Source organism: Populus alba, chromosome 5 (genome assembly GCF_005239225.2).
Source record: "Populus alba chromosome 5, ASM523922v2, whole genome shotgun sequence".
Taxonomy (NCBI): domain Eukaryota; kingdom Viridiplantae; phylum Streptophyta; class Magnoliopsida; order Malpighiales; family Salicaceae; genus Populus; species Populus alba.
Window position 1 is genome coordinate 11,336,037 of NC_133288.1, and position 20,330 is coordinate 11,356,366.

Below are 20,330 nucleotides of genomic sequence, written 5' to 3' on the forward strand. Positions count from 1 at the left end.
GTTTAAATTCAAATAAAAAATTATAATATTACTTGAGAATCATGTTAAAATTTAAAAGTGAGTGAATTAACATATTGTCTTGTTTAGTAAAAAATATAAAAAGAGAAAAGAAGAAGAAGAAGAAGAAAGGCCCTCCAGAAGTAAGGCTTAATTTTTTTTTTATGAAGGAGACAAATAACGTGTTGTTGTTTTTTTTGCCTAGTTTTTGACAGTCAAAGTGCCTAAAAACTGGACAGAAAATCGAATTGCATATTTTGGTCGAAACAAACCATTTCCAACCAACTTTTCACATGAAAAAAACTTGAGAAACGTCTTACAAACCTTAATAAACCCACTTATCCTCTTAGAGTAGCAAGATATCAGTTACAAACCTAGATATCAACCCAACATCATAAATCTTTCTAAAGCCCCAATTTATTTCTTTTAACGAGATAAATACTAAAAACCATCATCATTAAACACCTATCATAAAAAAAGAACATTTTAACATCTAACTTGAAACTTTTTGTTGCCAAAATCACGATAAACAACTACTTTCTCTCTCTACCCTCATTTTCCATCAAGGCTTTGTCTCTCTCTCTCTCTCTCTCTCTCTCTCTCTCATTTAGAGATTAAAACATGAGGAAAATGAACTTTTACACCAAAATAAAAATTGCCATGAATTTAGGAGCAGACTTGAATTTTTTTTTTTTTTAATTTTGTTTGACATTTCAGTCCTTTGTGTTTTACTTAGGTAATTTTATTATAATCTCAAAACTAATTTTAGCTGATTAGGCCATAAAAAGACTTAATTGAGAGGAAATAAAAATTTTGAAAATGAAAAAAAAATAGGGGTCCCTTGGTTCATTGTTCATATGAATAGAGAACTAACTGATTTAGCACCTAGCTCTTTCGGATGTATATAAAAAAATTAAACATAAAAAAATAGCGGTCATTTGGATTTATTCGATATTGTTATTGAACTCGATCTAGTGGGTCAACCTTAAAACCTCTCAATCTTAAAATTAAGTTGTGTGGAAATTATTATGACATGAACAAGTCAACTTAGCGAGTCTCAAGATAACCCGGATGACCATTAAAAAATGTGGTTTGGCTTCGACAAAATATTCAAAATTATCTTCTTTTTTTTTTTTTTAATATTGAGATGACGATATATTGGATTGACTTAGGCTACATGACTTACCTATTAAATCTATGATTCAGGTTATTTATTCCACTTAGTTTAATAATTGTTTTTTTAAAAAACTATTTTTTACTTAATTATACAATAACAAAAAATATATTCTCATAAAATCGAGCACAAATTAAAATGTTAAGTTTTTTGTTTAATGTTGGAATAACCTCATACAAAGTTAGTTAAAACATTTATTAAGATAAATTCAAAATCATGCAAATATTGAAGGATAAAATAAAAAAAATACAAAAATAAAAAGGTGGAATTAAAAAAAAAGAAGAGGTGACATGTAAAAAAAGAAAAAGAAAAAGAAAAAGAAAAAGAAAAAGAAAAAGACTAACTCTTTTGTTTTTCATATGAATAATAAAAGGGAGAGTTGACACCCTAACTCTTTTAGACATATTAAGTAATTGACTTATTTGGTGACCATATTTATTTATTATAATCATAATTGTTTTGGGTGCAGAAGATATCATATACGAATGAGATTTTAGTTCTATTTTGACTTTGAATCCAAAAAAAAAAATGAAAAATATTTTTGAATAAAAAAAATGTAAAAATATACACATGTCATTGAATTATAGTTTTAAAATGAAATTAACTTGGAGATCTTGTTAATCTAATATTCCATGTGTATTCTTGAAGTACTTTTGTTATATATATATATATATAGCATTTAAGTTAAATGTAAGTTACCTAAAACCTGTTAATCAAAGTACTTAATTTTAATCTACTAAACTGACCAAGGATGTACCTAGCCTTTAAAATTTAAAAGCCACAAAAATGCTCGCATCTACCCCCAAGAAACATTTCTTATTACCCTGTTAAAAAAAACCCCCCCCCCCTTTTTTTTCCCATCCAAATTAGCCTTCTTTTATTTTCCTTTTTTTTTTTTTTGTCTCTTTCAAGTTTGTTCTTTTTTAAAAAGCTTTCAACCTCATATTATTATTATTTTTATTAAGGTTGCATTTTAACAGTCTAAATGGACTTCATTAGGGCTACTTTCCAAGTGGTTTAATTTTAATTTTAAATTAAGTTGAATTGAGAAATTTTTTCTGTTAATCTCATTTTTTTTTCTCAACTTTAGTTTTAAATATTTTTTTATCAGTTTATTGGGTTGCTTTTAAATTAGTTAAATCATCTAGGCTATGTTATATAGTTTAATTTTAACCCTAGCTAGGAAAGAGTTGGGGTTAGAGTTTTTTTTTTTAAAAAAATTTTATTCTTATATGTTTTTTATTGGTCATCTAAGTTATTTTTGGATCGATCAAGTTAATTAGATTATATTAAAATAAATCTCATATAATTTAATTTCAAATCTAAATTAAGTAAAGAAACATGTTAAAAGATTTTAAACTTAACCTATTTAATAATAATGTTAAATGATTTTTTACAATATATATATATATATATATATATATTTGGTACTGAATAGCTACAATCTAGATTCCATGATATAAGCATCAGTTACAATAATAAGCACCAATATAGCAAATAATAAATTATGTTCAGAACTCAGCTGAGCACTTTCTTTCCAAAAGAAAAACATGTATCAATTAGGTCACAAACATTTCAATTATTTTATAATTAAGTTCTTTTGTCGAGACTTTCTTCAAAATGATGTCGTTTTATTGCATTAAACTCCTAAATCAAATAGCAAATATTAACAAAAATACCTAGTGTGAATAATTAGAAATTGAATTTACAAAACTATTTTGTTTTAGAAAAAACCTTAAAAATACCGTCCAAACTACACATGCAGTTTCAACTTTACCATAGAACATTTTTTTTGTTTAAATTTTATTTTTGAACTTTGAAAGTTTTTTAATTAAGACTTTCATCAATATTTCCTTTCAAATTGTAATTTTTTGGGGTAAAAAACTACACCATTATATATAACAAGAAATCTAATGCTTGTCATTGAATTATTATATAATAGAAATAAATAAAAATTAAAAAAAATTAAAAAAAATTAAATTAATTATTTTAAAAAATATTATTTTAAATAAAAATCATTTTAAAAATTAATCAATATCATCATTTTTAAATAGGGGTGAGTTCTCCCCTCAGTGGATAATTGGTAACTAATTAGACTCAATTTATTTTTCGGTTTCCATAACCATAATTTTGGGAAAGTTCTTAAGAGTAAAGTTAGAAAAATCTTAGACCTCGTTTGTTTACTGGAGGTTTTTTTAGAAAGTAAATTTCAGGAAAGTGAATTATTTTTTAATGTTTGGTAGTGTAATGAAAAATAAGTTGGAAAACACTTTCTAGTATTTGGTTGTATCATGGAAAATGAATTGGAAAATAACTTATTAATGTTTTATTTTTTTTCATGTTTATTAAAATAATGAGGAACAAATCTTACAAATTAAAAAGTTGAATGAGAATGAAATTGAAAAAAAAATATAATTTCATAAATTATTTCACATAAAATAAATAATAATCAAAATAATAGAGATCAAATTTAAAAAAAAAATGATGAAATTAAAATAATAATAATTAAAATTTCATAAATTATTTCAAATAAAATAAGTAACAATCAAAAGAATGAGGATCAAATTTGATAGATAAAAAATTTTAATTAAAAAATGATGAGGGAAAAGTAAATAACAATTATAAAAATGAGGATCAAAATTAATATAAAAATTAAATTCTAAGGGATGAAATTGAAAAAAAATTATTCAAAACAAAATATATATAACAATCAAAAGTTTGAGTATTAAATTTGATATAATAAGAAAATAATATGATATTTTTAAAATTTTCACAACTTTTAAAAATTGTTTTCCGCCCAAAATAAAAGGAACACACTTTCTTGAAAACCAAGCTAATTTTTTTTTTTGACTGAAAATTTTTTTTCGTTAACTGAAAATTATTTTTTTTTATCAAATTTTTTAATAACAAATAAATATAAATAAGTTTGAAAAATAATTTTTTAAAAATTATTTTTCCGGAAGCAAACACAACCTTAGAAATGGTAGACTTTTAAATCACTCAGGTGCAGCCCAAAATGGAGGGGACGATAGACACTAATTTGCCCAACCCAAAAGCCCAGCCCATCTATGTTATTCTGGTATTGTTCTCTCAACTGAACAGCTCTCTCTCATCTCTCCTTCTACAAAGTTTCCAACTTCTTCCTCCTGCTTCATTCCTTGTTTATGATCTACTCTGCCTTGCAATTCACGCCATCGAAATCGAAATCGAAATCCCTTCTTCTCCTTCATAAATTCTGAATCCAAACACTTAATTCATAAACTTCCATTGCAGATCAAAGCTTCCAATTTGGAAGAGTGATGACGCTATTATCCTTGTTTTTACACCATAGATAAACCATGTCCCATATTTTTTAAGAGAATGGAGTGGGCGACGGTGCATCATCTGGATCTACGACACGTCGGTCGAGGTTTTCACAAACCATTACAACCTCATGCTGCTGCTTTTCACCCTACTCAAACTCTCATTGCGGCCGCGATCGGCACTTACATCATCGGTAATTACTTAGGTTTCTGATAATTGATTTATGCATTTTTTTTAATAAAAATAACAATTTGTTGTTTTTGTAGAGTTTGATGCTATAACAGGAAGCAAATTATCGTCAATTGATATTGGTGCGTCCGTTCTACGCATGGCTTATAGTCCTATTACTAGCAGCCATGCTGTTATTGCTATGGTTGAGGTTAGTTGAAAACACTCGCAGTTTCCGCCTTTTAATTTAACATTTTAGGAGCATATAAATGTTTAGTGATTTGTGAATTATTTAATGTAATTTTAGGATGGTACAATTCGGTCATGTGATTTTGATACGGAGCAGAGCTGGGTTTTGCATTCACCTGAAAAGAAAATGGAACCTATATCTTTCGATACGGATGTTCATATGGCATTGACCCCTTTGCAACCTGTTGTTTTTTTGGGGTTCCACCGCAGGATGAGCGTAACTGGTTGGTTCGTTTTGTTCATTCTATAATGATGCTTTGTTTTTGTTTTTGTTTTTGTTTTTGTTTCTGTTGTTGTTGTTGTTGTTGTTGTAAATTGCAGCAATTTAGTGGCATTTTTAATTGTGAATTGTTTTGTGTGAAGTGGTTGGAACGGTTGATGGAGGAAGGGCTCCGACAAAAATAAAGACTGATTTGAAGAAGCCTATCGTAAATCTTGCTTGCCATACTCGCCATCCTGTCCTGGTAATTAATTTTCCTGTTAAAGACTGATTGTTTTAGTTTATTTCTGGTTGTTGTCCTCCGATATGGCTATAAATAAACCGTAATTTCAATCCTCTTTGTTTATCAAACATGAAAATAAGTATAGTTTTCTCTATACTGTTGGAAGTGCTAGTGAAGGAGAAGATTAAATATGATGGAAGTATACAGGGTCATGGTTGAAGCAAAAGCAGTTAACCATTCATCATGCCTGTATTGCCTACCTTTATGTTATCCTTGCATATTTAAGAGCGACTGATTTGTGTGGTCCTTTTAGATCATTGGGATTTGGATTATAAACAAATAGCAGATAAAATCTTCTCAATCAAATTATATTATCAGATCAGATTTGTTTAAGATATTAATGAGGTCTGATCCATTGCAATTTCTGATTGCTTCATCATTCTGAGTGCTGAATACTGTGTCTAAGATTATTGACTTCATGTTCAATAAAACTTCTACCTGTTTGGTTTAATTTTGCATTATTTCTTCCAGTATGTTGCTTATGCAGATGGTTTAATTCGAGCCTACAACATTCACTCATATGCTGTTCATTACACATTGCAACGTAAGATTGTTGAAAATACCAGTATTTTATTTTTGAGGATTTATTATATAGCCTTATTCAAACACAGTACACTCACCTTTTCTTTCTTTGCTTCAACTTTGCAGTTGATAATACTATTAAGCTATTTGGTGCTGGTGCATTTGCTTTTCATCCCATGTTGGAATGGATTTTTGTTGGTGATAGACGTGGTACCCTTGTGGCGTGGGATGTCTCCACAGAGAGACCTAGTATGATTGGAATGTAAGTTTTTCTGCCATAATACTGCTTTCCCGTTGGTTTAACAGGCTATATCAATGAGTTTTTGACATGCTTTTCATTTTTAATTCTTTCCTGATTTTTGTTGTTTAGTTTTGCTAATAGAAATTGTGAAAGGAGAGCCTATGACTCTTCCTTTACTGATGTGTATAGAAATTGCTATCAGGTTAAATTTTGGTATCTTTCAATGTTGGTTAGTTCATTGATTGGAAGTTAGTGAGTTCACTGATTGAAAATTTCTGAGTATAGTTGTGATGGATACACAACGTTCAAATCCATTTTGAACTAGCTATTAAAAATGCAATTCTTTAACTTTTTATAAACTATAAATTTGGAAGTATCACAGTTTTTTTTTGTCTTTCAATAAATGGTTGGGAAAGCTAGACTCTCGTTGTTTTTGTTTTGATCTTTTGAAAGATCTTGTGAATATAACTATACAACCAGAAAGTCAACATTTATCGAAGTAGAAAACCAATGCTTGAATGCGGTTCCTTTATATGACATATAGGGATCTAATAAAATCACTTCAGTGATGCACACATGTAGCAGGTGCACTCGCAGCTCTACTTAATCGTAATTCTTTCAGCTTTTTTAAGTTTCATACCCTGACACCATCCTCCAAAAGGCAATAGCCTCGTCATAGCTTGTCAATTCAAAAAGTATACAATTTTTTGCCAAGAAAAATATTAAAGGCAAAAGTGCATATAATTTATAGTGTCATATTAAATTTCAACTTAGGCTATTAGTTGGTGCAAAAGAAGAAGTTTTTGTATTACAATTACAAGGTTGTGGTGATGGGTTTTGAGTCTCCAGAGTTGCCACTTGTTGCAGAAGTGTTCAAATGGCCATGTTGGTTATAGATTCTCTTACAAAACCTACTTTGATTAGGCCACTATTGGCAATAAGCTGATGAATTTTTGGAGAAGCTTTGATTATTCCATTTCTCAGCCGCCGTGTGCTTGTTATATTTGGCTTCACTTCTATCTACCTTATGTGCAATTTCAGAACACAAGTAGGCTCCCAACCAATCACATCAATTGCATGGCTTCCGGTGTTGGGGTTACTTGTTACTGTTTCTAAGGATGGAACTTTACAAGCATGGAAAACAAGAGTGATACTTAATCCTAATAGACCTCCGATGCAAGCAAGTTTTTTCGAGCCTGCTGGTTAGTCACTGTTGTTTTGAACAATCATTCTGCTTCAATATCAAGTAATAAATTGATGTATTCATGTCTTTTTATATGGATTCATAAAGTTCTCTTAGCTGTAATTGAAAGTTATTTACTTCTTATTGGCGGTAAACACAAGGCATATCTCATTCCCGTCCCCCCATCACACATTTGAGCTTAAGCCCAAAGGTTGAATTTAGTTGTTTATGCTAACAAGGAAGGTCACTTCTGCAGCATGTTTTCTTTCTTTTTATTTGTCACAATGTAATGGATTTAGTGGATTGTTTTGCTTCTTTAAATACTTTCTGTACATAATTTAAATAAGCTAAATTGTTCCGCTGGGCTAGAAATGGAAGTCTTCTATAAAATGTTCAGGGGATGGGGCTCAAGTAATAGAAGAATAGAAAGGTCATGAAAAGACACCCATGATCCAGAGACTCAAGATGAATTTTGATTGATGTTTTGATGTTTTTATTTGTTCTTTTGTCATGCAATGTTAATGTTAGTCATGCTGACTAATCCTTCTTTATGCATGCTACTATACAGGAATTGAATTAATTGACATCCCACGTGTTTTATCTCAACAAGGTGGAGAAGCAGTTTATCCTTTACCAAAAATTAAGGCCCTAGAAGTTCACCCCAAATTAAATTTAGCAGCTCTTTTGTTTGCAGTTAAGCACAACCACCTTTATTGGTCAAATTCGAATAGTTATATCTGAAGCTTAAAGTGGATTCTTTTTTCTTCATGACAGAATATGACTGGTGGTGACAATGTAAAAAGTAGGGCTGCTTACACTAGGGATGGAAGGAAACAGCTTTTTGCTGTTCTGCAAAGTGCAAGGGGATCTTCGGGTGAATGGATTTTTCATTCTGGAATCCTGGATCTGTCAGGAGACTCTTTAATAGGAAACATCTTTCAATTTATTACAACTGATTTGTTAGCACACTGGGATATTGATTATTTAAAGTTGCACAATGATTTATTTATACTCTGTTTAGTTTTATAACCTATTCTGATTTTACTTTTACTGCATTTTATGTGAGATGATACGTACTGATGTGGTATAAATTGGAGAAACCAGTCAGTGTGCTTGGTAGTGTTTTAGGGCTTAGAACATAGGGGATTTTTGGTTTATAGAACAAGAGACTTGGGTTTTCTTTATTGAACTGTGGTTGAGCATATTATGATTTGATGGTAATGCAATAGCTGTTAGGTGGCTTGAGTTCTAGGCTCCAGTTGCATGGTTTACTAGCAGCAAGAAGATTTAGCTTTAATTTATGAATTTCGGGGAATTAGGATCCTGGAATTCCTTACTATGGAAAAGGGGTTGTGCTTGAATAGGATTTAGAGATGTAGAAGAGTGGAAATTAGCGCCAATTGGTGTGCAATGACCAGGTATGCTGAAAAATTGAAGAGCAAAAGAGTTGATTATTGTTGGGGGGGGGGGGGGCATACTGAGTAAAAAAAAAGAAAAGAACAATTTTTTAAGGAAATTGAAGGAGAATTCAATGATATTTGTAGCGATATGCTGTTTCTTCAGTTATTTAGTGTATATGGATGGAATAGAATGCTTTATCTTCATGATCATTTTCTAGAATAGAATAGTTTTCCTCTTTTACTGTGTAACTTTGGTGGTTATTTGAGGTATTATCTGGGTTGATATTGACTAAAATGGGATTCTATCTCGAGACGTTGCTTTTCTTTTTGGAGGATGTATTTGTGTGTTTCATGCCTATGAAAGTTACAAGTTATCAATATCTTGAAAGTTATAGTTGAGTTGTGCCTTCTCTAGATCCAAATCATTGTCAGATGGTTAAGTGGGAAGGCTTTTGTTTCAATTGAATTATTTGAAGGAAAATATAACAGTTGAGTGATGTAAAGACACGTACTGGGCTATCTTTTCCCCTAACTCATCCATCCCAAACCATGCCCTAGGTTCAAACCTGAGGCCTCCATCTATTGAGAGGGGCAGGGGGCACTGGACTAAACCTGATGATTTTTGAGTGCTATTTACCATTACTATTTCAAGTGCAGTCATCATTTGAACTAGACAGTAAACGATCAGAACTCTAGCACTGGAAAGGGTCACAAGAATGCAAAATATTAGAAACATTTGGGTGCTTTCATATATATGTTATTGCTTTATCTCTTTGACATCCAAATATAGGAGAATGTTACATTGTGGACCTGGATGCAAATTTTTGTTTTTCATCATTTAGTACAAGTTAATCAAATGCTTGTGGCAACTTCCTTAAAAAATTAATGACCTGAACCTCATTATTCCTTTCCACATCAAACAACTGATTTAAATTTTTTCCTTTTCAATAACTTTCCAAATTATAATAACTTGTTCTGAATCTGGATGTCATTCATGGACTGGACATCACCAGGACTATGGAAAAGCCTGACCTACTTTGATGTACTTGAAGTTGCTAGTTTTGTCCTGAAACAGAACATTTCAGGAGCAGCCTAAGAGCTACAGTGGATACCTGATTGGTTGTGTTCACCCCTTGATGCCCGGAATTAATTCAACGAAGATATGTTGTCTCTGTTTGGAGGCTTCCTGTTTGATCCAAGATGGCAATGATTTAAATATTCTTAGGTGTCTTTGTGAGAACTTCTATTCTAGCATCATCAGGTTGCTACAACTTAGCTCACTCTGTTAAGTCTTTGCTCGTAGTTCAGAGTCACGAAGTTGTTGAACTCATCATCATATGTTGCATTATTGCATTGTTTTAAAAATTTAGTTGCCCTTCAGCAACATGGAATTGCTGGTATCCTTGTATTGGCAGGACTGGCATGTGTGAAACATACTGAACGTATGTAAAAAATATTAATTTTTATTTGCTAGAGGCACCACAGGTTCTTAACTTCATATAATGTGATTCCTAAATTTTGAAAGTAGGAAGGTTGCTGTTTAATGGGAACAACTATGGTGAATGAAATTTGACTTCATTATTTATGTTCTTTATATTCTTTCGCAATACTTTCTGTTATTAAGATTGGATGATTAAGTTGGCCTTTTTTATGCTGTCTCGATTCCATGATATTATCATGTTATTGATATAGTGAATTTTTGGTTATTGTCTTGATATGCTAATGGTAGAGGTGACTTGCAGCTTCTGTTTTGAAAGAAAAGCTCTCATCCTTGGGCTCATCAGGAATTCTGGCTGACCATCAGCTTCAAACACAACTGCAAGAGCATTATCTCAAGGGGTGAGTTTGAACAATTACCAAGTTATTGGTTCTGACCAGCAAAGGGGAGGCTGGTCATGTAGCTTTGTAGAATAGTGGGCTCCAACTTTGGTTGGGTTGGTGAAATTGATTATAAAGTGGGAACATTGGTGGTCTGCTTCCTTCTATTCTGTGCTCTGCTATCAATGCTTAACACACAATCTTCTCTACTGCATAAAATAATAAAAAAGCTTATTTTTCATTTTATTTTGTTGCATCATTAATGAAAAATTATTAACCTTTGTGGCAGCCAGAGTCAGCTGACAATTTCAGACATTGCAAGGAAGGCATTCCTTTACAGTGTATGCCACTTCCCTACTGTACTAATGCTATTATCCAGTCAAATTCTGTGTTTTCCTTGCGTTATAAATGTTGAATAATAGGACCATCATTATTTTTTCATAGAAAAGAAAGGTTACTGCTCCCAGAACCTGGCTTTTACATTACTTGTATTGTACCTAATCATCTCTCTTCCTCTTTGCTGTGATACTATTGATAAATAAATGACTGAATTATCAATATGTGGAATGCATAATGTAATAATCATTGGGCCTAGCTGTGATAGGATAAAAAGTTTTAACCAAAATTGCGAGACTGTGACTTGTTTTTTTACGTGTCACACCTCCTTCAGTGCACAGTTGAGTCAATAACCATTGTCCTATTGGGTCTAGTTCAGTTCAGTTTTTGTCAGAGTCCTGTATAAGGTCAAAGGAAATACAACCTGGGTAAAAATATGCTTGATTTGTTGACTTCAGCTGGATTCTTTAACCAGACATTGAACAGATTATTCTACTGGAGCCAGAAAAACAAGCATTTCCTTGATTCATTGAATCGGAAATTATATACGTAATTATATTTCTTTATTGTTTGTCATCCATCTGCTTGTGTTCATTGCATAGCCTAGAAATCTCTCTAGAAATATCCTAATTTTGGGTTTTTAACTGTCTTTCTGTTCTACTGCTGAGTCTTGAACTTCTCATGAGTTTTTGCAGCATTTCATGGAAGGCCATGCCAAAAGTGCTCCCATATCTCGGCTGCCGCTCATCACTATTTTGGATACCAAACATTATCTAAAGGACATTCCTGTTTGCCAGGTAGCTGAATTAATTATTTATTTCAATTGCCATTGCCTGATTTTGCATCTGACAATGCTGGTTTCATTGGCAGCCTTTTCATTTGGAGCTAAATTTCTTTACCAAAGAAAATAGAGTACTTCATTATCCTGTCAGGGCTTTTTACCTTGACGGCTTAAACCTCATGGCATATAATCTCTGCTCTGGAACAAATAATATCTACAAGAAACTTTACACATCGGTAATATCAATACTAGTGTCTTTTTTTTATGCAGTGAAATATTGTGAGGCAATGTGTCTGTAATTAAATTTCAATTACTTGATCCTTTTGCTTACTGCTAGGCCATTTCATAATTTGAGCTGCTAAATCAAGTTTTATTTCAGATTCCTGGAAACATGGTATACCAAGCAAAGTTCATGGTGTACAGTAAAAAACAACATTTATTTTTGGGTGTTTATGAATTCAGTGGCTCCACAAATGAAGTATTCCTTTATTGGGAAAGTGCCGATACTCGGCCTGCCAACATAGAAAGAAACACTATCAAAGGTATGCTTGTCTATCAAATGTGTTTGTATATTGCCCATTGGTTTGTGCATGTGAAGGTATAACAACCTGCCAATCACTACCTTTGCTGAATTGTGATTTTTCTAGGTCTAGATGCAGCATTTATTGGCCCAGGTGAAAATCAATTCGCAATTCTTGATAGAGACAAGACTGGAGTGGCTCTGTATATTCTACCAGGAGGAGCCTCAAAAGAAACTGGTGATAAAAAATTATTACTTGAAGAAAACCATTCTGCCAAAACAAATGATGCCTCTCTTCGGGGCCCTATGCAGTTCCTGTTTGAATGTGAAGTCGATCGCATTTTCACCACACCACTAGGTGCTTGAAGAAATGATATATTTCATATTTGATATCATGTCCATTAATTGCATAAGATGATGACCCAAATCACACTTTGTTGCAGAGTCAACTTTGATGTTTGCTTCTAATGGGAGCCATATTGGCTTTGCAAAGATGGTGCAAGGATACAGGCTTTCAACTTCAGATGGTAACTATATATCAACAAAAACTGAAGGGAAAAAATCAATCAAGTTGAAAATGAATGAGATTGTACTCCAGGTAAATAATTTAATTTTCTGAGCAAAACATAAGATTTATTGTTTCAAAACAAAATGCCAAAGAAAAAAACAAGACCATGGGTATAGTTGAGCCTTAATTGAGAAGCAAATTCCTGTTCTTATCCCCCAATGACTAAACAGAGTCATCACCAATCCTTTTCACTGTGAGTACTGAACTGTGCTCCACAGGGAATGCTGTCTGATGCAAAATGTCAAAAAATAGCTGTGCTGCTGTGAAAAAGCTGGATCGTAGTTGTTTACAGTTAAAAGATCCCTGGTTGTCAATGTTGCAAAAAACCTGCAGAATTGTATTATCCTAAAACACATCATTTTGATTTGGAGAGCCTGCCTCACCTGTATGCACATGGGCCTATGGTCAACATGTATTTCTGTAGTAGATTAGTTCAGGTTGCAGTCAATTAACTTTGAGTAAATTTTATAATACAGTATTCAATTTTAATTTTAGTTACTGCATGGTTGGTTAAATACATGCTTGGTCATTGCAGTGGCCCAGGCATGCTGCATTTGATTGGTGTGGGCAAAGGTCTTGTATAGAATATACTCAATATTTTACATCCTAACTTGTGTTTTTGAAAACTGTGTTGCACTTAATGAACACGAATACATGCTTGGTCATTGCAGTGGCCCAGGCATGCTGCATTTGATTGGTTTGGGCAAAGGTCTTGTATAGAATATACTCCATATTTTACATCCTGACTTGTTCGTTTTTAAGATTTGCATTTAATGAACATAATGAATATGGTTATAGTTTTTCATGCAGCTTCTCTTTCTACAAACACCAATTGTAGGGAAACCAATAATAAAGGTTAAAACAAGAGTCCCATACTGTTGTCACAGTGATCAAATTGCCACTTTCAAGTTTTATCACCATTAGGCAAAAGTAACAGAGAGTACATTGTTATCACCTTACTAATATGTATTCAGTTTGACAATCGATGCATTTTTTTATATAGTTGCATCAAGAAAATAGACTTCAAACTCGCTGATTATATAAAGCCTGAAACTTAACTTTTAATTCACTGACCATTTATATGTAATATCAACCATTTTTTTGGTTTTGATTGGGTGAAAATCACTGTGTGCCGTGAAATGAATGTGCAAAGATGTTTTAAATTTTGAAGTTATTTACTGAAAACCATGGCACTGTTAATTGCTACTATAGGTGCACTGGCAAGAAACTCTTCGAGGCTATGTTGCTGGGATATTAACCACACACAGGGTGCTTATGGTTTCAGCGGATCTTGACATACTGGCAAGCTGTTCCACAAAATTTGATAAAGGACTTCCTTCAATATCCTAAAAAAGAAATTTTTTATGATGGAAGTGGTCTCTTTTATTGATGATTTTAATGATAAAATTGAAGTATCATATTTCTTTGAACACTTAACTTACGTGCACTTTAGATCCCTTTTATGGCTTGGACCTGCTCTTCTTTTTTCTACTGCCACTGCAATTAGCGTGCTTGGTTGGGATGGAATTGTGAGGACAATTCTTTCTGTTAGCTTGCCCTATGCAGGTACATATCTATTTGTATTGTGAATGGTTAGTCCTTTTGCTGTCATAGTTTGGTGTTCTCAGAAGTCGATTTATGCCATTATTGCAACTCTAGCATGCACTATTATCTTCCCGTTGATTTGTATTACTCTCTCTCTGCAGTTTTGGTGGGTGCTCTGAATGATAGATTGCTGCTTGCTAACCCAACGGATGTTAATCCCAGACAAAAGAAAGGGGTTGAGATTAAGAGCTGTCTTGTTGGACTCCTTGAACCTCTTCTTATTGGATTTGCCACAATGCAACAAACTTTTGAGCAGAAGGTTGACCTGTCAGAAATACTGTACCAAATAACATCAAGGTTTTGCTTCCCCTCTTTTGCACAAGCTATCTTTTGTGTCCAGTGGCATTTATTTGAATCATGAAACAAAATCTTGTTCCCAATGCTTATATGAATTATGACCTTTCGCACTTCTCATACAATTTTCTGCACTATTAGCTTGTTGCTGCACATGAATGCTAGAAACTTGACTTCTCTAGTGTGTTATCTGAACGAAGGTTTGACAGCTTGCGTATCACACCAAGATCTCTCAATATTCTAGCTAGAGGTCCTCCTGTTTGCAGAGATCTTGCAGTTTCATTATCTCAAGCTGGTCCACAGTTCACTCAGGTGAGTGAAACCTGATGTAGTACTTCCCACATTTTTGTTTTTCATCTAAATTGTTTCTGAACATGTTGTATGACAAAGCCAGGTGCTGCGGGGTGTATATGCTATCAAAGCTCTCCGTTTTTCTACTGCTTTACATGTTTTAAAGGATGAGTTCTTGCGTTCTAGAGATTATCCAAAGTGTCCTCCAACCTCACATTTATTCCACCGGTTTCGACAGTTGGGATATGCCTGTATCGAGTAAGCAGATGAAAAATATTTTTGCTTGTGCATCTATGTTTTATCTGCACAGTGATTGGTACTTTTTGATTGTTATGTATGTTTGTAAGGCGAGACTGTCAAGGTGTGATATCTTTATCGAGTCATGTTTCAACGAACAACATTCTAGAGGTTGTAGCTCATTTGCAGAACTATTTGTGTCAATCACCTCACTTTTTTGTGATTGCTTTTCTCTAAACTCCTGCAACTTTCTTATCTTTCATTCATTCTTCCTTTTTGCAATTTCCTATTTCTTTTCGAGAACTTTTTGGCATTCTTGCATGTGCCAACAAGATTTTTGGTGTTTGGGTCTCTTTTCGACAGTTTCTCCAGTCTTTCCTATATTAATTTTGACAACATTTGAGTCTTAAGGTAATCTATATCAAACACTTTATTTTAGGATTATTTGAATATATTTTTATTAGTCTTTTTTTTTAATGGAGGTCAATAATCTACATTTGTTTTATTTGTTCTTTATCGTTTGAACTTTTTCAGTTAAATCTATCACAGTTCTCTGATTATTATTTTTTCCAGACAACATATATGTGGTTTTTGCATTACTAGTATGCTCGTTTCTGTAACCTTAATACAACTTCTCAAGAATATCCAATTAATGTGCCATTGAACAAACATGGATGGTTGACACACTTTTAATTTTCTCCATTCCTCATAAATAGTCTTTGATGACAGGTTTGAGTTTTGAGTCGTCTAGACTAAGCCCATTCATGTGAGGAATTGTACTTCTTGGTTATTGTTTTGGGTGAAGAATATTTTAAAGATTGCTTCACATTTTGGTAACCATTTTAGTCCACTGCATTTCCCCACAACTTTCATGATAATAAAAATGGTCTTTGTTCTCTCATTCTTGTTTTCTCCCCCCTCCACATGAGTGAACAGGGAATTGGAATGATTAGTGTTGCATTCATTCTAGAATGAATACAACTTGAAGTTGCTAGAGAAACTCTTTAGCCAAAGTGAATTTTTCTTCACGTTTCATCATATTCTTTTTGCAGATTAAAATTTGTGTTGCCTAAAACATTAGATCTGAGGACTGTTGCGCTTTGTTTTTGTAGTATTGTGAATGTGAATGTAGTATTTAGAAACAGGTGTTTTTATTTTCATCTTACAATCGAAGATTCTCATTGTATTGATGTGCTGAATGTGAAATTTCATTTGTTCTGATTTAAGTTGTGATGATGGTTATCTGTTGTGGGTTATGGTTCTTGTTGAATAGCTCTTTCTTTCTTTGGTTCTATTTTTTTTTTTTTTTTCTATAAACAACTTGTAAATTTCAAATTGCAGGTATGGTCAGTTTGATAGTGCAAAAGAAACTTTTGAGGTCATTGCAGATTATGAAAGCATGCTTGATTTGTTTATATGCCACCTTAACCCCAGTGCCATGAGGCGTCTTGCTCAGAAACTGGAAGAAGAAGGTTTGGATTCAGAGTTGAGGCGGTACTGTGAAAGGATTTTACGAGTTCGCTCTACTGGCTGGACACAAGGCATTTTTGCCAACTTCGCTGCTGAGAGCATGGTTCCCAAAGGTCCTGAATGGGGTGGTGGGAACTGGGAAATTAAAACTCCTACTAATTTGAATAGTGTACCTCAGTGGGAGCTGGCTGGAGAAGTGATGCCATACATGAAGACTGATGATGGTACCATACCAGCCATTATTACTGACCATATCGGTGTTTACCTGGGTTCAATTAAAGCAAGAGGCAATGTTGTTGAAGTAAGGGAAGATAGTTTGGTCAAAGCTTTTATCCCTGCAGGTGACACTAAGCCAAATGGGCTTCCCAACTCCTTAGCTAAATCCATTTCCAACAAGTCAAATGGTCTGCCTGCTGGTCATGTGAAGCTTGATGCTTTGATGGGTCTGGAAACTCTTACTAAACACGCAGGTACATCTGCTGCTGATCAACAGGCAAAAGCAGAAGAGGAATTCAAGAAAACGATGTATGGAAGTGCTACTGATGGTAGCAGCAGTGATGAGGAAGGAGTGTCAAAAACAAAGAAGCTGCAAATTAGAATTCGGGATAAGCCGGTTTCATCTACTACAGTGGATGTCAACAAGATCAAAGAAGCTACAAGGCAGTTTAAACTTGGTGATGGTTTAGGCCCACCTATGAGGACAAAATCATTAACTGGCTTCCAGGATCCTGGTCAGATTTTATCCCAAACTCCTACTAGTGCAAATGCAGCTAGCACTGCCCCAGTTTCTGCCCCTGCTGATTTTTTTGGTACTGATCCCTTAACGCAGACTCTGCCAGTATCACAACCAGGTCTGATGGTCATGGGTGGAGGAGTTACAACTGGACCTATCCCAGAAGACTTTTTCCAGAACACAATACCTTCCCTGCAAGTTGCAGCATCATTGCCTCCTCCAGGAACTTTTCTTGCAAAACTGGATCGAATTTCTCAAGGGGTTGGAAGGAACAATATAGCACCCAACCCAGCTGCTGCTTCTGTGACTGATATTGGTCTTCCTGATGGTGGTGTTCCACCACAACCATCTCAACTAGCTGCCTCATTTGTGTCCATTGGACTTGTTGATGGTGGTGTCCTGCCACAAGCTTCTGGTCAGGCTGCCATTCCACCTCAGTCTCAAGTTCAAGTACCTCAGGTCCAGCTTTCTACACCTCCTCTTGATCTTAGTATTCTTGGAGTTCCAGATTCAGGAAAATCTCCTGCCCCTGCATCTCCACCGTCATCTGTGAGACCTGGACAGGTGAATCTGCGAGTTTTTTTTGCTTTAGTTTCTTATCTTTGATTTTTTTTTTTCCCTTTTTTTTCTTAGCTTGCCTTGTCCAGCTCACTGTTTTTATTCTTGGCGCTTGGCTCATGATAGGTTGCCCGAGGGGCAGCTGCACCTGTATGTTTCAAGACTGGACTTGCACACCTAGAACAGAATCAACTACCTGATGCCCTGTCCTGTTTTGATGAAGCTTTCCTGGCACTAGCTAAGGATAACTCTCGTGGAGCTGATATCAAAGCTCAAGCAACCATCTGTGCTCAGTACAAGATAGCAGTAACTCTTCTCAAGGTACTTTGATGTCATTTAAATTCTGGTATCCAAAAACAGTTTTAATTACCAACAAATATGCATCGTTAACTGGCTGACCAGTTTTGGCTCAACTCAAGCTGGTTGGGTTTGAATTGAAACCAGGGGACTGAAATATAATTTTGTAATTTCCTCAAGTCTATTTAAACAAGATCTTTGATTGCCAATACTTTCATTGATGTTCATTACAGATCTACTCGATACTGTCCTTTTTTTCTTAACTGCATGAATCTCTTTCGTCAAGTTTTGCTCTATCAATGCATTTATTAAATTATTTGCCATCATTTAGCATTAGCATTCGAGGTCCCTTTCTCAATGTCAGCAAAAATAATGCTTTAGTATCATTTGGGCAGGAAATTGCACGGCTGCAGAAAGTGCAAGGCCCAAGTGCACTCAGTGCAAAGGAGGAGATGGCAAGATTGTCAAGGCATCTGAGTTCTTTGCCTCTACTGGCGAAGCACCGAATAAATTGCCTCCGAACCGCCATCAAGCGAAATATGGAAGTGCAGAACTTTGCATATGCCAAGCAGATGCTTGAGCTGCTCCTGTCCAAAGCTCCACCAAGTAAGCAGGATGAGTTGAGAAGCCTGATTGACATGTGCGTTCATAGGGGTTTGTCCAATAAGTCTATTGATCCTTTGGAAGATCCTTCCCAGTTCTGTGCTGCCACGCTCAGCCGTCTTTCAACAATCGGATATGATGTGTGTGATCTCTGCGGAGCCAAATTTTCAGCTCTCTCTGCACCTGGATGCATTATCTGTGGAATGGGAAGTATTAAAAGATCAGATGCACTCACAGGGCCTGTTCCTTCACCATTTGGCTGATGTCTAAATGAGGAGATTTTGGCGCGCTCTTCTCTCAACTGCTCAGGAAATCTGGCCTTGAAAATTATCGGTTCCTTCCTTGCCAAGGAAAAGTTGCTGCTATGGAAATGTGCTTTGAAGAATATCAGCACCAGTATGCTTGGAAGGGAACTAGCAGCGCCTGTAGTAATTTGTTTGTATTTTCTTTCATGTGCTCGATATTTTTTACGATCATCATCCTGATTTTTTATTGCGATGTTTAGCCATAGAACATAATTTATGCAAGAAGTTTTGTAGAATATGTGATATAGTTTCATGTGGGTTGTAAATATTGAAAGTTTTCACTAAAACATGGAGTACTTTTACGGGTTGCTAAACGGGCATCTCTCCGTATTTACTTTTTTCTTTTTTTTAATTAATGTGAATATCTGTAAACATTTCGATTAATTTTATGGATTTACAAACTTATAATTTCTAAATTTTTAAAAAGTAAATTTAAGATTTAACCATCTGACTGAGTTATACCTGGTTATATCTACTTGCATGTATATCTCTGCGTTGAAGTCATGAAGATGACTAGTGGCTAAAAATGTTCTTCCCTACCTCTGCTTCTTCCTCTCTAACACGTCACAGTACCAGCCCGTGTGATAAAATGAAACTTGGGCTGCTCATTTCTACAGTACCAAGATCCATTTTACTAGTGGTTTTTTCAACAGAATTACATTTGATATGGCGATGAAGATGCAAGCTGGCTTTCAGGGATTCCCTGCCACATGGTAAACACCATTTCCACCAGCCCTAAAATTTAGTCTTTATAACCGGCGCAGCAGTTTCAGCCACCATTGCCCCTGTGCATTGTCGCATTTACTGTGGTGGACCGTTCCAAGGTGGAGGGAAGGACAGAATAAAATATCCAAAGTCCTTGGGTGATCAGAGATGGCTAATTGGCATCCACACAAACATGACCAATAAAATATTCAATTTACTTGGATAATCACTTACAGTGTGTTTTCGCCGTAGTTTTTGTTTGTATAAAAAAAATATTTTTATTTATGGTTTTTAAAAAAAATATATATATTTAATTTAAATTATTATGAGATTGATTTTTATTTATAAAATAAATATATAATTTATTTTAACTTTTACAAACTAAGATTTACATTTCGAGATTTTTTTTCATTATTAAACAAATAATGTAAGCTATGAGAATACTAAACGATATCTTTAAAAGTTAGGA

General features: G+C 34.2%; 1 protein-coding gene across 3 annotated transcripts; it reads left to right on the forward strand.

The window, feature by feature from the left end:
* The first annotated feature begins 4,262 nt into the window (after positions 1 to 4,262).
* On the forward strand, positions 4,263 to 19,470 carry LOC118045805 (uncharacterized). Of its 3 annotated transcripts, XM_035054521.2 has the most exons (24): positions 4,263 to 4,667; positions 4,741 to 4,853; positions 4,950 to 5,115; positions 5,255 to 5,355; positions 5,866 to 5,938; positions 6,043 to 6,178; positions 7,199 to 7,359; positions 7,909 to 8,033; positions 8,115 to 8,214; positions 10,483 to 10,579; positions 10,848 to 10,899; positions 11,590 to 11,691; positions 11,765 to 11,911; positions 12,055 to 12,217; positions 12,323 to 12,553; positions 12,639 to 12,793; positions 13,976 to 14,104; positions 14,212 to 14,329; positions 14,470 to 14,665; positions 14,863 to 14,974; positions 15,057 to 15,211; positions 16,532 to 17,957; positions 18,078 to 18,272; positions 18,644 to 19,470. In XM_035054521.2, exons 1-24 carry the CDS (start codon positions 4,532 to 4,534, stop codon positions 19,112 to 19,114), a joined length of 4,860 nt encoding a protein of 1,619 aa, XP_034910412.1. In that variant the 5' UTR covers positions 4,263 to 4,531; the 3' UTR covers positions 19,115 to 19,470. The 3 variants fall into 3 exon arrangements, with proteins under 3 accessions (XP_034910412.1, XP_073265185.1, XP_034910413.1); XM_073409084.1 differs by lacking the exons at positions 7,909 to 8,033; positions 8,115 to 8,214; XM_035054522.2 differs by lacking the exons at positions 4,263 to 4,667; positions 4,741 to 4,853 and having other exon boundaries at positions 4,979 to 5,119.
* Positions 19,471 to 20,330: the final 860 nt, after the last annotated feature.

What these genes read in the sequence shown, in the direction of transcription:
- LOC118045805 (XM_035054521.2), top strand. Translation starts at nt 4,532, where the DNA reads ATGGAGTGGGCGACGGTGCATCATCTGGATCTACGACACGTCGGTCGA. An exon ending in GGAAGGCATTCCTTTACAGT is followed by an intron (nt 10,900 to 11,589) that starts GTATGCCACTTC and finishes GAGTTTTTGCAG; the next exon opens with CATTTCATGGAAGGCCATGC. An exon ending in AGAAAGAAACACTATCAAAG is followed by an intron (nt 12,218 to 12,322) that starts GTATGCTTGTCT and finishes TGATTTTTCTAG; the next exon opens with GTCTAGATGCAGCATTTATT.